Genomic DNA, 12,579 nt, shown 5'->3' with positions numbered 1-12,579 from the left:
TTACTTTTGAATACCAGTTCTTAAATGGAACAAAAACTTGAAACTAGAGCTTTGATTTGTTCCCAAATCCACAGAAATAAATAGTTTATTTTCTAAAAGAGTTAGTGTTTTCCCCTTATGGTTTTTTAACTTCAAGTAGAACTAGGCTATTTATTTGACTAGATCCCAAAATTGCTGCAGAGTGTCATAATCAAGTTCTTCATTTACAACTAGTGATCAACACTAAACCAGGAACATACAGAAGGTTTTATACCATAGCAATTTAGCCAGATGAAGTAAAAAAGAAACATCTGGGCAATGCTCCCTTTGGTGGCAAGGATGGCTGAGCACCCTGGAAGTAGAGGAATAGAAGGCTAAAAGAGAAATATGTAAGCTCTTGTTGAGAGTTGGAATAATCTTGACTTCAAGCACAAGTAGAAACAGCCACACAATTAGAAATATCTTTTAAAGATTGTTTGGTGATAATTATTGGTAAACATTTTCCCACTTACCTCATTGCCACATTGCTGCCATCTATAACTATTGGTCTCAGATTTTCACCATCATCTGTTACAATCTCTTGCATTGGCGATTCAGATCTCTGAGATTCCAGGGAAGATGTTTCCCGCATTATACTGTTAATTGTACTAACTGTTTGATCAGTCTCACTTTTATTCCCAAGTTTGACAAGTTCTCCCAAAATATCATTGATTAAAGCATCGGTACCAAGTTTGTTTAGCACAAGCTGTACCTGTTCTTCAGAATAACCTAACTTCAGTGCAAACTCCAGTTTTGTTTGGTATTCTCGCACCACATCAGGGGGCTTCTTTACCTCCTTGGGAAGAGTCTGGGCATCCTCGGTTTTAAAGTCTTGCAAAACCTCACTGCGTTTGAGTACATGAGGCTCTAAACCGGGAGACCTACACAGTTGCCTGTGCGTCTTGGTGAATAAGCATGGCTCTTCTGAAATGCTACTCAATTGCTCTGACTCATTTTCAGAATTTGTGCTTTCTTCGGAGTCACCAGAGCTTGCATTCTCTTCAGGCATCTCTTTTTCTGTATCTTCCTTTGCGGAACTATCTTTCTCCATTGTTGGCTTTCCTACCATTGGCCAAGAAACAGCTGCACTTAAACGTGGGTCAGGGCTTTCCCCGTAGAGGTGGCCGAGGTCATGCCCCTGGCGATCCTTCAGGCCCATGAAGCTGCTCCGTGTACTTGACTCCACCTTGTTGCCTTTCCTGTAATCCTGAATGCAAAGGGCCCCGTATTCCTATGGGAGAAAAGAAAAATATTTACTATTTTGTTTTTGTCCCAGTGGACAAGTCAGAAGAGAATTACCATAGCCTGAACACCTGCTCTGTATTTTGTCTCCATCTTCTCATCCCTCATCCCACCCTTGCCAGGACAACATCAAGCCCGTTTTTCAGGTGAAGAAGTTATGATTTAGAAAGTCCGTGTGATGCCTCCAAGGCAACAAAACAAAGAGTGGAACTGAATTTTAAACCCAGGTTTGTCCAACTCCAAAACTCATCCTTGTCCCACCATATCACACTGCTTCTCCAACTAGATAGAAGCGATTTCTCCACTTTTAGAAAAGCCCATGCCTCTAGAGTGGCACATAGGACATCATTATAAACCACATTTTAGATATGCCATGACCAGGTTATATACATGTTCTCTAACAGAATTCCTAAAAATCTGTGAAAATTCTTTAAAAGGGAAAGCCACATGGAAACAAAGGGGAGCACTAACTTCAAATACTTGAAATATTATAATTAATTTGGGTCAATCTTAACAACAACCTAAAATAAGCTTCAAACATAATTTAGATATTGCAATGAAAGAGCATGTTTTCTAAAATAACCATCAAGGAATTAAGTAGTTACAAAGTGAATCATATTCTAGAGATGAACACATTATAAAGAACATATTAGTTGTCCTAATAATCATTATTTTGTGACCATCAGAAGTGGCAATGGAATACAATTTTTAATGTTAGGCCACCCTCATTAAGTGTCAGGGATACTATAGTCTATTTTTGTTCCCAGGGGAAAAAAGTTATTTTAGTCTGCACATTAATGGCAAACCAAGAAAATAAATACTTCAATTGAAGTTGGCAGCAAATAAGTAAATACATTAAAAAAAGTTATATCTCAATTTCTTGAATTGCATGACAAAATATTTCCACATTCCATCAGATTAATTAACCATCATTTGCTCTAACATTTGATTAAGTCATCTTTTCTCCCATTCCTCACCCCACCCCCCAGGAATGCTTTTATCGTTAAAATGCTTTTGCTGTTTTACTGTTTTTCTTTCAAGTCTATTGGTAATAATTGTTATTCCTCTACTAACAAGTACTAAGCAAAATAAAATTATTTCCTCTTTTGCTGCATTGTAAGCAGTATACTCACATCAGCAGCCTACTTTTTAAGGCAATTTCAATGTTCCACCAGAGTTAAAATTAGCAAGCCAGAGGTAGTTGACTTTGAGAATGTCATAAAACACCTATTTAAATAATCTAAAAAAGAAAATTGGGGAAATATTTTATTCTAAAGCTCTTCAACATCTTATTTACACTAGAAAGGAGCTATTCTATAAATGTTAAAAGAAAATGCTAAGTTATTTTCTTTTATGTCACAATCTGAATGTGCACTTGAACTTATTAGAGAGTGAAGTATTTCTACATAATGAAATAAATACGGTAAATACTAGGGAATCTTTAGCTTGATAACAATATACTTAAAATTCCTTCTGCTCACTTCTAGAGGATATTCTTCAGGTTTTATCCCCTGAGAAAACAGATAACATTAAAGATAAATTTAATGTCATTGTTCTTCTAATAACATAGAATTCTTTAGTTTTAAAGAACCATCAAAGTCTCTGAGCTCCTGATTGCTTAACTGATAAAAAGAAATGTCCTGTAGGAGAAGTCCATCCAAAAACATCTGCTCCATTATGAAGCTGTATCCATTTCCATTTTTTCCTATTAAAATGGATATGCATGAGCCCAATTATTTAGAATTAAAGGATTTTGAAAGCAAATCATTACACTCAGTGATTTATTAACTACTGTAATATACTGACACCATAATGCAAGTAACAAATCACAACAGCATCGTAATAAAGGGATACAGTTAAAAGAAAAACCTGCACCGTGGCCTTGGTAGAGCTCCCCACCAAAAGTATCTTAAACAAGGGAAACCTATTGGAAGCTGGGCTGCCTGGCAACCAGAAGCTGGTTGCTAAGCTGCACTCCTTTAACATGCCATCATGAATGCTAGCACAGTGAAAGAATAATTTGGTATGAACAAAAGCCTATAAAAGAGACTGGGACTTAAGTGCGTCTGGTTTACCCTCTGAGAACAATGCAGCTGCCAAACCAATCTGAAAGCTCCGACATCATTGTTCTGTAAACCCCACAATCTGCTCTGACTGCAGGAAGTGTATTTAACGGGCAACATTTTTGATCTCCCCTGAAAAGTTTGGGTTTGGCATAAGTACTGCTGTGAGATAATTCTTCAAGATAATGACTCACTGACCAAATTCCTGAATTGAACTAGGAAATATTATTTTAATATTAATCTGTAGTACTCTTTTTTACTGTATAAGGTAAATACTTTATAAAAATACAGCTGGAGCGGAACATAAATGTGTGTTAAGAGGATAAGTGAAATTATTCTTAATTTTCACATTTTTCAAAGAAACAAAGCCAGGTGTTGTAAAGTTTTTAAAATGAAAATAAACCACTAAAATATTTAAATATTTCTATAACACCTTCATATAATTTAAAAATCTCTGCTATGTAATTTTATTATATAGCTATAATGATAGAATAGCTATATAATAAAGACAGATCTATCTATAGATAGAATAAAAAAAGTGATTTTTTCCCCAAAATAAGTGATTTCCAAATCAGTTGTTTGCTTTTTATAAAATCAAGCTAGATAAAACTCATTTATGTCAATATATTTAATGAATACCACATCAACTTTAATTAGTGTAAATTCATCTTATTTGTATAAAGTATCTTAATTCAAAGTTTACAATAATTGGACCAACGTGATTTTTAATACTAAAGATAAATGTAAACTTTACCAACTCTATTTTTATTTCCATCTAATTTTACTTAGGAAACACAATTTTTCTTTTTAAATATTCTTGTTAAACTTTTTACATACTGACAGCCCTCTCCATCTTCTCAACTGCACTGGTTAGCTCAGAGAAAGTTACTGAATGTCATCTTGTTCTAAACAAGTAGTTAAATAACTTTTAGAACCTGTAAAGTAACAGACAAAATGTGAAATAGTACAAATAAGGACAAATGAGTTCAATTACCAGGCTTATAGACCACATCTATTTTTTCTACTCCATGATACAAATTTGAACTAACCTGATTTGTATTGACATAAATGGTAAAGATTTGGTTTTCAAAACTTTAGTAGCAAAAATGCTTCCTTACTCACTTATAACTTGCAAAAGACTACCCTGACTTGATATGGCACTGAAAAATAACAGAATTTGGCAATACCCTGAAATCATTAAAAAAATTTAAAATGTTAGTCTTACGATTTTAAAAGTAGATGAAAAAATATTTTCATAGGCTGTAGTACTTGTTAATGGAATGGAACGTACAAAACTTACAAGGGAATTATTGTAAGTAACTTTAGGACAAAAAATGGCATCTGACCTTTATTTTTGTTCAGCATCTTAAAAGTTATCAATTCAATTTTGAAGAAGAAAATAAAGAGACTCTAATAACATTACAAAATTTATTACTTCATATAAAGTTGAAAATAGTTTTTCCTCAATTTCTAAATCATTTATTAGATTTCTGGGCTATTGTATTACTCAAATGCAAACTTATGTAAATCAATTTTAAATTAACCAATAGCTAGTAAGAGTAACTTTCTTCATTTCATTGAGCAGCAGCACAAAGTTTCCCATGCAAAGTAGGTCTGGAATTATGTTCCCTTAGTTATTAAAAAACTGTAAGAAACATGGCTTAATGTTTAAACATTTTATCAGGGACCCATTATAACTGGCCTTTATATACTATATTTTTGAAACACAAAAGAGATTAGGCAAAATATAATGCCTGAAAACAGATTTCTATACTTATAAATCTAGATTCCTTCCACATACTGTATCTGAAACTCAATTTTTCTTGTTAAGGGCCTAGTAAGTTTAAAAATTAAATAATACCATTTGTTGGAAACAACCTAAATTTTCTTGTATATTTTTTAGGTTATGAAGAAGTATAACCAATTTTTTTAAGTGTCAAAAAAGAACACTTTATATTAGTTGAATGCAGGTTTATGACATAATGGCTATTTACAGAAATTTATTGTATGTACTCAAATCTCCCAATTTAGTGAGTGAGCAGATTTCCTGAAAGTTCTCACTAGTTAACCTGGGTAATCCATCTGAAATCAGGTGAAAAAAAATATTTTTAATATTCTAAAAAGTCTCATATTAAACCAGGCATATTAGACCATTAACTTGTTAAAGCAATATATTTGTTTGTAATGTAAAGTTACAACACCATAAAAGTGGGTTCTGGTTGTTATCCAAATGGCAATACTATGAGAACAATGAAAATAAATAATGAATATGTAATAAATACCTACTGCTGTAGTCTCTGTGTATTTAATCACCATTGTACTTCTGTGAGTGCTGTTGTCTGCATCCCTCTAGCTAACAAAGGAGGGATGTCCCTTTGAACAGATTGGTTAATGCTCTGGGGCAACAGATGTCTACTGGAACTGCAGGAGACCAGCAACTGGTGGCCTGCCCATCTTCTGAAAACTTTCAATAGACTTATGCATATGTTCACACAATAGGGCATGTGGTAAAAATGAAAACCCCTTTTAACCCTTTATGCGCTTGCTTTCCCTCCCAACTGATGGATGAACGTCTTTGTCTCCTCCTCTCTTCCCCAATACAGAACTCTTGAAAGCATTAGTTCTTGGAATGACATCTTCAATCTAATATCTGAAACTAATGCAAGAAAAAAAAAAGATGGAGAGAAGAAATTAGGAAAATATATGAACATTAAAACTGCTGCTGAAGCAACTGAATGCTTAATCATATTTAAAACAATCTGTTTGAAACACCTATCTTAATCCATATCCCCAAGCTAGACTCTTTAGACAATGGAATATCTATCAAATGTTACCATCATTTTACAGCACCCAGGTATGACAGTGATACCCTAAGGAACATAAGAATTTGACAAGATGACAAAATCTAAATTCACCATTTATCAAAATATCAGAACATTATTATAACTTGTCTTTAAGTTCCAAATGATTACATACCAATCCCTAAAGCCTTGTAAAATGTTCATGGTGCTGTAACTAATAATACAACTCCAGAATATAAAAACACAAAAATCTGCCTCACAGGCAGAAATAATTCAATTTTCTGGATTTTGGCACTGTATAATAATTTTTAGGCTTTCACTTGAGGTGCTCTCTATCCTTAACAGAGTTCAAATGAATCCTCTAAATATTTAGCCAAGTTTAACTTCCAAGGCATGGAAAACAGCACAGATACTCACGTTAGCAGTAAAATACAAAGACATTGGCTTCTGTAGCAGCTTCAGCAGTACTCCTTAACACAGTTTTAGCTGCAGACTTGCAGGCAAGCAAGAAGAACAATGAATGGTTGAGCAGATGGAATGGCAGTGTCTTTGCTTAACCTATTACCGAGTGGAATAGCAGCCAATCATAGGCCGGAAAGCTCACAATTAGTTGGCCAGGCAGATGCAAGCCAACCTCAGCACCCAGCGTCAGGTTCGCAGGTTTCTAAGATAAGCAAGTTGATGTCATTCTCTGGGTCTGCCCCGGGCAGCATGTGTATTAACGAGGGGTGTGCAGCAACAATAGCCCATACAAAGCCCACTGGAAGGCAGCTGCTCGCTGAGAGCACAGTCATTAGGCAGCAGGCTGCCAACAAGAAACACCTGGCTTGGGCAGACTTCAGCTTTTCCTAGCTGTTTGTAATGCAGGAAACAAAGAAACCAATTATATTTTAAAGTAGTAAAAGTTGCATGTTTCCAAAAAGTTCAGGCTGTATCCTAGACAATTAGCTTTCCTTTCTACTTGAGGTGTGTCAAAGTAGTAATCCCTTTTCTTTAATAAATGAGTTAATGGTGAAATGAGACGTTATAGTAAACCATTTCCCTGGAAGTAGTAGAATATCTAAAAAGTATTTAAGTATTTGTTAATTTGTTGCAAGATAATAAAACCAATAAAGCAGATGGAAATAAGAATGAAAGAAAAAGTTTAAGGGCTTACAATGAGAATTGATATTTCAAAAGTAACGACCACTAAAAATTATAGTTAAGATAAAAAAAAAAAGTTTGGCCTAACTTGGTGCCAAATGAGTTATCTAAATTCTACACTTTGGCAAAACTATGTAACTTCAAACTATCAGAACAGTCCATTTTGTTTATGTCAAATAGGAAAGTAAAATTCTTTTATTATGAATACTAGTTAATTATGCAATTCAATAAAAGGAAAAATCTTTTACTAAGCTTTAATATAGAACACGATTTTATGCCTATTAAAACTATTTGTATTTCATGTAATTTATTTAGGTGTACTACTCAAATTTCAGTTCAGGTACAAGTTAACTTTGCTGGAAATAAGAAAAGTTATAAAAGCTATAAAGTAAACAAAAATAAGCCCCTTCAGTGAGGAAGGTTGGTGTTCCTGACATACTTCAAAGTTCCAGATTAAACCACACTGGTAATACTATTGTCTACTTGCTTTTGATAGCTGCAGAAGTCATATTTGGAGTGGCCTCTGATTATGAAAAAACAATTCAATCCGAATTTAAATTATAAGACATTGTGAGAATATTTCCCTACTAAAGAAAAAGGAAACCCATAGCTATGCTACTACCTACTTATGTGATGGCAAATACACACACACATAATACACAGAGACACATACAGATGCCTACACACATGAATCACCTTTTTATTCCAGTGAAAATTTCAAGAATGAAGGCAAAGAACTGCTCTTAACATATAATTTTCTAACATAGGTTGATTTATGTAGAGTGCCCAGACTTCTTCATTATATGACAGTGAACTCTAAAAATATAACACTTGGTTAGAACATGCCAAACAATCTACATCAGTCTCTTATTTTCACACAAATACAGAATCTATTCACAACTGGGAACATTTGTGAATACTTGGGAACTAGTAACACTGGTTTCCTATCCATGTTCTTTCTTATTGTATCCACTCAAATGCAAATGAGACCTTCTCTGTTTACAAAATAGAAGATCTATTCTATACATTAATAGTTTTTCAGTTACTCACTGAAAACACTCTTTATGTCCAGGGAACACCTAAAACTTATTGCTGCTTCTGAGAAGAAAACTAAAATATAAAGTATGATATTGTTGATCACCATTTGTCTACAGGTATTTTTGCCCAGAGCTTAATATTTTACTAATGTATGGCATTCAAAAATGTTAGCAAATTTAGAAATATGTGAAATATTTTCAGGCTAATACAATTTTTAGGTCCAAAATGCTAAACTAATTTCTCAAACAAGAACTATTCTTTTCTGCCAAAGGTTACAGTAATGTTAATGAAATAATTAAGCCCATGGTTTAATTTATAGGGTACTTTAAGCCCATTAAAAACTAGGATATAGCATCTCTAGTATTATAATTTATTGCCAATTACAATGCTAATTACACAGAGTTCAAATTTCATGTCTTGAGTAAGCATATGCACATCACAGAAATGATTTAGAATTTTTTTTTGGTGGTGATGGTAGCTCTTTGAAATTTCGTGAATAGAAGGCACAAATCCTAAAAGGACTAAAAAAGATCAATCAAGACCATTGCTATGGCTAGTCAATTTTATTCTTCTAGTGAAACTGAGTTTAATTTAATAACAAAAATGAAAAACAACAAACATCTATTCAAACTAGGTACAACTAAAACGTGATAAAACTTAATAGCTATGCATTTGACTAAAGAGAGCCAGCGAGATAAGTATTTATGAATTCATATTAAAGACTTTTTTCTTTTGTTTATTAAAAGGAAACTTCTAGGTTCGAAAAGACAGTTTTCTCTTCTCCCTTCCTTGGGTTTTCTTCCTTCTCTTTCTCCCTTGCTACTATAGCTGCTACTTTTGAGCTCTCATTCAGGAGGAGGGATCTTCTCACTAATTCCTGCCACTGTGAACATAAAGAATGAGAGAAAACTACCGACCAGCTCAGCAGGAAGCCAGGTCTTGAGCACTGGATTAAGCTTTTTTGCAAACAGCAAATAAAGGCAGTGATCTGAAAAAGCTAATCAGATCCTGCTGTGGTATTTAGACTATCTCAGTTGCTAGTATTGGATAACGTTAAGCACATTAAAACATCTGGAGGGGAAAAGCAGGCCCTCTGGTTTTGCTGGTCACAGGTTTCTCATCCACTTTCCTCCTCCGCGCAAAGAGAATCCGCTGGTCAGAGGTGCTGGAGGTATTGCAACAAATGACCGAGCACAGCGCACCCTGACGGCAGGAAAAAACAAGACAATGCAGTTTTAGAAGGATACTGAAAAATCTGTGCACACCAGGATGGGTCTAACATTGGAAGCCTCAACTTTTGAGAGGGCTTTATTTTTTGCTGAGGCATGACTGTGAACCAAGTGTGCTCTGGAATCGAGTCTCTCTGCCAGTGGTGATCTGGGCTGACCTTCTGGCTCCACTTTCCTGGAATGGACCTGTCTCCCTTTACTATGTAATGTCTTTAAACCCTAACAATAACCATGAAAGTTAGATTATTATATCAAGTTTTCCCAAGTATCTCCAAAAGGTTCGAAGGCTAAAATTTTAACCAAAAACCAACCAATCGACCAATAAAAAACACAAATCCATATATATGGCATCAAAGAATGGCGTGAAAACAATCAGGTACTAACTCTAACCCCTGAGAGTTATTATATTTAGGAAGTCAGATGGGTCATAAGAGCTTTATTTTAGAAAATTACTCCTCAGTGTTATCTGAAAGGGTTAAAGACTAACTTGAAACCACAAAACATGGCTAAGAATATTGCCTATATGAATTAGAGACAAATTGCTGAAACTCCAGACAGCACTATGTACAAGAAAGTCAGAGGGGTCAGCTATATAAGCCTGGTGAATACCATCTCTGATGTGCTCATTTCGGGGTGTTCCATTGAACACTCTTTGTCCTCTAAACACCTGTCTGCCAATGAAAACCACTCCATTTTTTCAGGGAAGTGGCAGGTCCTGAAAATCCCAACATGAGCCCATAGTTGGAACCTGCCCTGAATGTCAATTACCCAAAGTGCATGCTAGAAAAATATATCTTTATAGTTAATATTAACTGTACGAAAAGAACTCCAACCATGATCAGGATCCTCATATTATTAAAATAAATCATCATCTATACATGATTATGTATTAAAACAAGTGCAGGCAAGGATTGTGGGAAGATGGCAGAGAAGAGAGCTCCAGAACTCAGTCCTTCCACCAAAACAACTACTAAACTGGCAGGAATTGTTTGAAACAATGATTTTGAAACTCTGAAGGCCAGAAGGACACTGTACAGCAGGGGTTCTTGACGTTTTTTGTTCCATGGACTCCTTTGCCAGTCAGGTGAAATGAAAACTACTGTAATTTATTTATTGCATACATTTATAAGCAAAGGAAATGCTAGATTTCAGTTAGAGGTCAGAGGAAATAAAGATAATAAGTTAATATTTTTCAATCCGAATTCACAGACCCCCTGGAATCTTTCCATGGACCCCTTGGGGGTTCATGGACCCTTGATTAAGCACCCCTGCTATACAGCATCCAGGGAACAATGGGAGGAAGAGGCTGATAAATTATGGTGAAGAACTCTAAATTGCTTTCTGTGAGTGGCAGCTGCTGAAGCCCATCCCCCCACTCTTGGGGCAGGCTTCTGCTGGGTTCAGTCCCTGGCTAGTGGCTGGTGACAGAAAGGGACGTAAAAAAATCCTCTTCCTCAAAAACAGGGGTAGGCATGGCCGATCACTGATCATGGCTTTTGAATAGCGAATTCTGATCTCTGGGTCCTGGCTCTGAGCGAAGCTCATGTTTCAACCTGCCTGGGTCAGGGGTGGCAGCAGCCACTGTTTCAGCTGGGGTGGACTACTTGCAGACACTGGGCTTTTTGAGGCTGGGGGGACAGTTAGCTGCAGGGCTACATTTGGTGAGCAGGCCAGGCAAGCTCAGCTTTGGGGAAGTGTCAGAAAAGCTCTTGATGCCCTTCCTGATCCCCGCCCCAGGGCACTTTGGAGCTGGTCCCTGCCCTCTTTGTGGGTCCCTGGCCCATTGTGGCTGGGAAACACTGACTAGGGAAAGTTCTCTCCCTGTGCCCTCCTTCCAGAACTTGCTCTCCAGGCAAGAGTAGCTGGAGACAACAAAAGGAGAGTAAAAAACTAAAAAGGCGGAGAGTCTGGGACAGAGCCTGCCAGCTTCAAACAGCCAGGAGAGGGAAGGCTGTCTCCTTGGAAACAGAGGTCACAATCAACCTCCTGTAAACAGGAGAACTCAAAAACAAACAAGCAGAAGTTTACGACAAGACAGAGGACCATAAAGGCAGGGAAAATTCTGCAGCATGCTGCATTTCTCTTGGGCAGACTTTCCTGACAGGAGGCCCAAAGCTCAAGAAAATCTCTGTCCTGGTAACAAAACCAAGAAACGGATATCTCAATGAATAAATCCCAGAGTTAACCTTTTAAAATATTAAAAAGTACAGTGTGAAATAAAAGAGTGTAAGACAAAGAAATAGGAAATGAGGGCTCATTCAAAAAGGATAAAAATACAGAAAACACCAATGAAGATGAGAATGTAGACCTGCCACACAAATGAGAAACAAGTAAAACAACAAAAATGTATGAACTTGGCACTAAATGAACATGCAGTGAAAATGAAAAAAGCTCCAATCTGCAAAAACTTCATCCAATGAGATGGTTATCTTTGCTATTTCTCACTGTTAACATAAACATACTAGTGGGTGGAGGGGGACTAAGTTAAAAATCAAAGGGAGAACAATGCTCAAGCTTCAGAAGGTCAGGGACCAAGACTTAAGCCAGGGTTTCAACAGCAGAAGTTTCTAGGATGCCTCTATGGGATGATTCAGCACTATGCACTCTCTCTGACCTTGCAGCACACACGTTTTTATTTCTCCTTTAGGAAAAGATGAGCTTATCAAAGAGCCCTCGGTTATAAACAAGGTTCCGTAGCTCTGATACTGCCACTGGGGCTGCTTGAGCATTCAAGGAAGCTGTGGGAGTGAGCCCAAGCCTCCTAGTGGGTCTTTTCCCGAAGTCTCATTCTCTGGCCTCAGGTTCCCAGCTTGAGTGCAGCCAAAAAAGTAACACTGGGCCTTTGCTTCCTCGCTTGAGGTTGACTTTCTTGATGACTAAGTCTGGGGAGAGGACCCAGTTCCTTCCTCCGCACATTTCGCTTGGGGCTCTGTCCACATGCAGAGCACCCAGTTGCTTTCCTTTCCAGCACTACCTGAGACTGGGTGGCAAACTCTTCCCAATTTGGATTTCAGTGTTACTAAGCCCTTTATGCTCTGTTCTTAA

General features: G+C 36.5%; 1 protein-coding gene across 5 annotated transcripts in view; it reads right to left on the bottom strand.

Annotated features, from left to right (window-relative positions):
• ZC3H12C (zinc finger CCCH-type containing 12C) overlaps positions 1-12,579 on the bottom strand; it is a 79,810-nt gene that overhangs the window by 39,151 nt on the left and 28,080 nt on the right. For 4 of the 5 annotated variants that reach the window (XM_071212320.1, XM_058289402.1, XM_058289401.2 and 1 more), the window contains exon 2: positions 492-1,249. In XM_071212320.1, the coding sequence (XP_071068421.1) occupies positions 492-1,177 (686 nt within the window). In that variant the 5' untranslated portion in view covers positions 1,178-1,249. Of the gene's footprint in view, positions 1-491; positions 1,250-3,135; positions 3,157-12,579 lie in introns of those variants that run through there. The other variant, XM_058289404.2, reaches the window with a different exon arrangement.

Source organism: Dasypus novemcinctus, chromosome 27 (genome assembly GCF_030445035.2).
Source record: "Dasypus novemcinctus isolate mDasNov1 chromosome 27, mDasNov1.1.hap2, whole genome shotgun sequence".
NCBI lineage: Eukaryota > Metazoa > Chordata > Mammalia > Cingulata > Dasypodidae > Dasypus > Dasypus novemcinctus.
The sequence above is the reverse complement of the archived record's forward strand: the minus strand, read 5'-3'. Positions and strand labels throughout refer to the sequence as shown.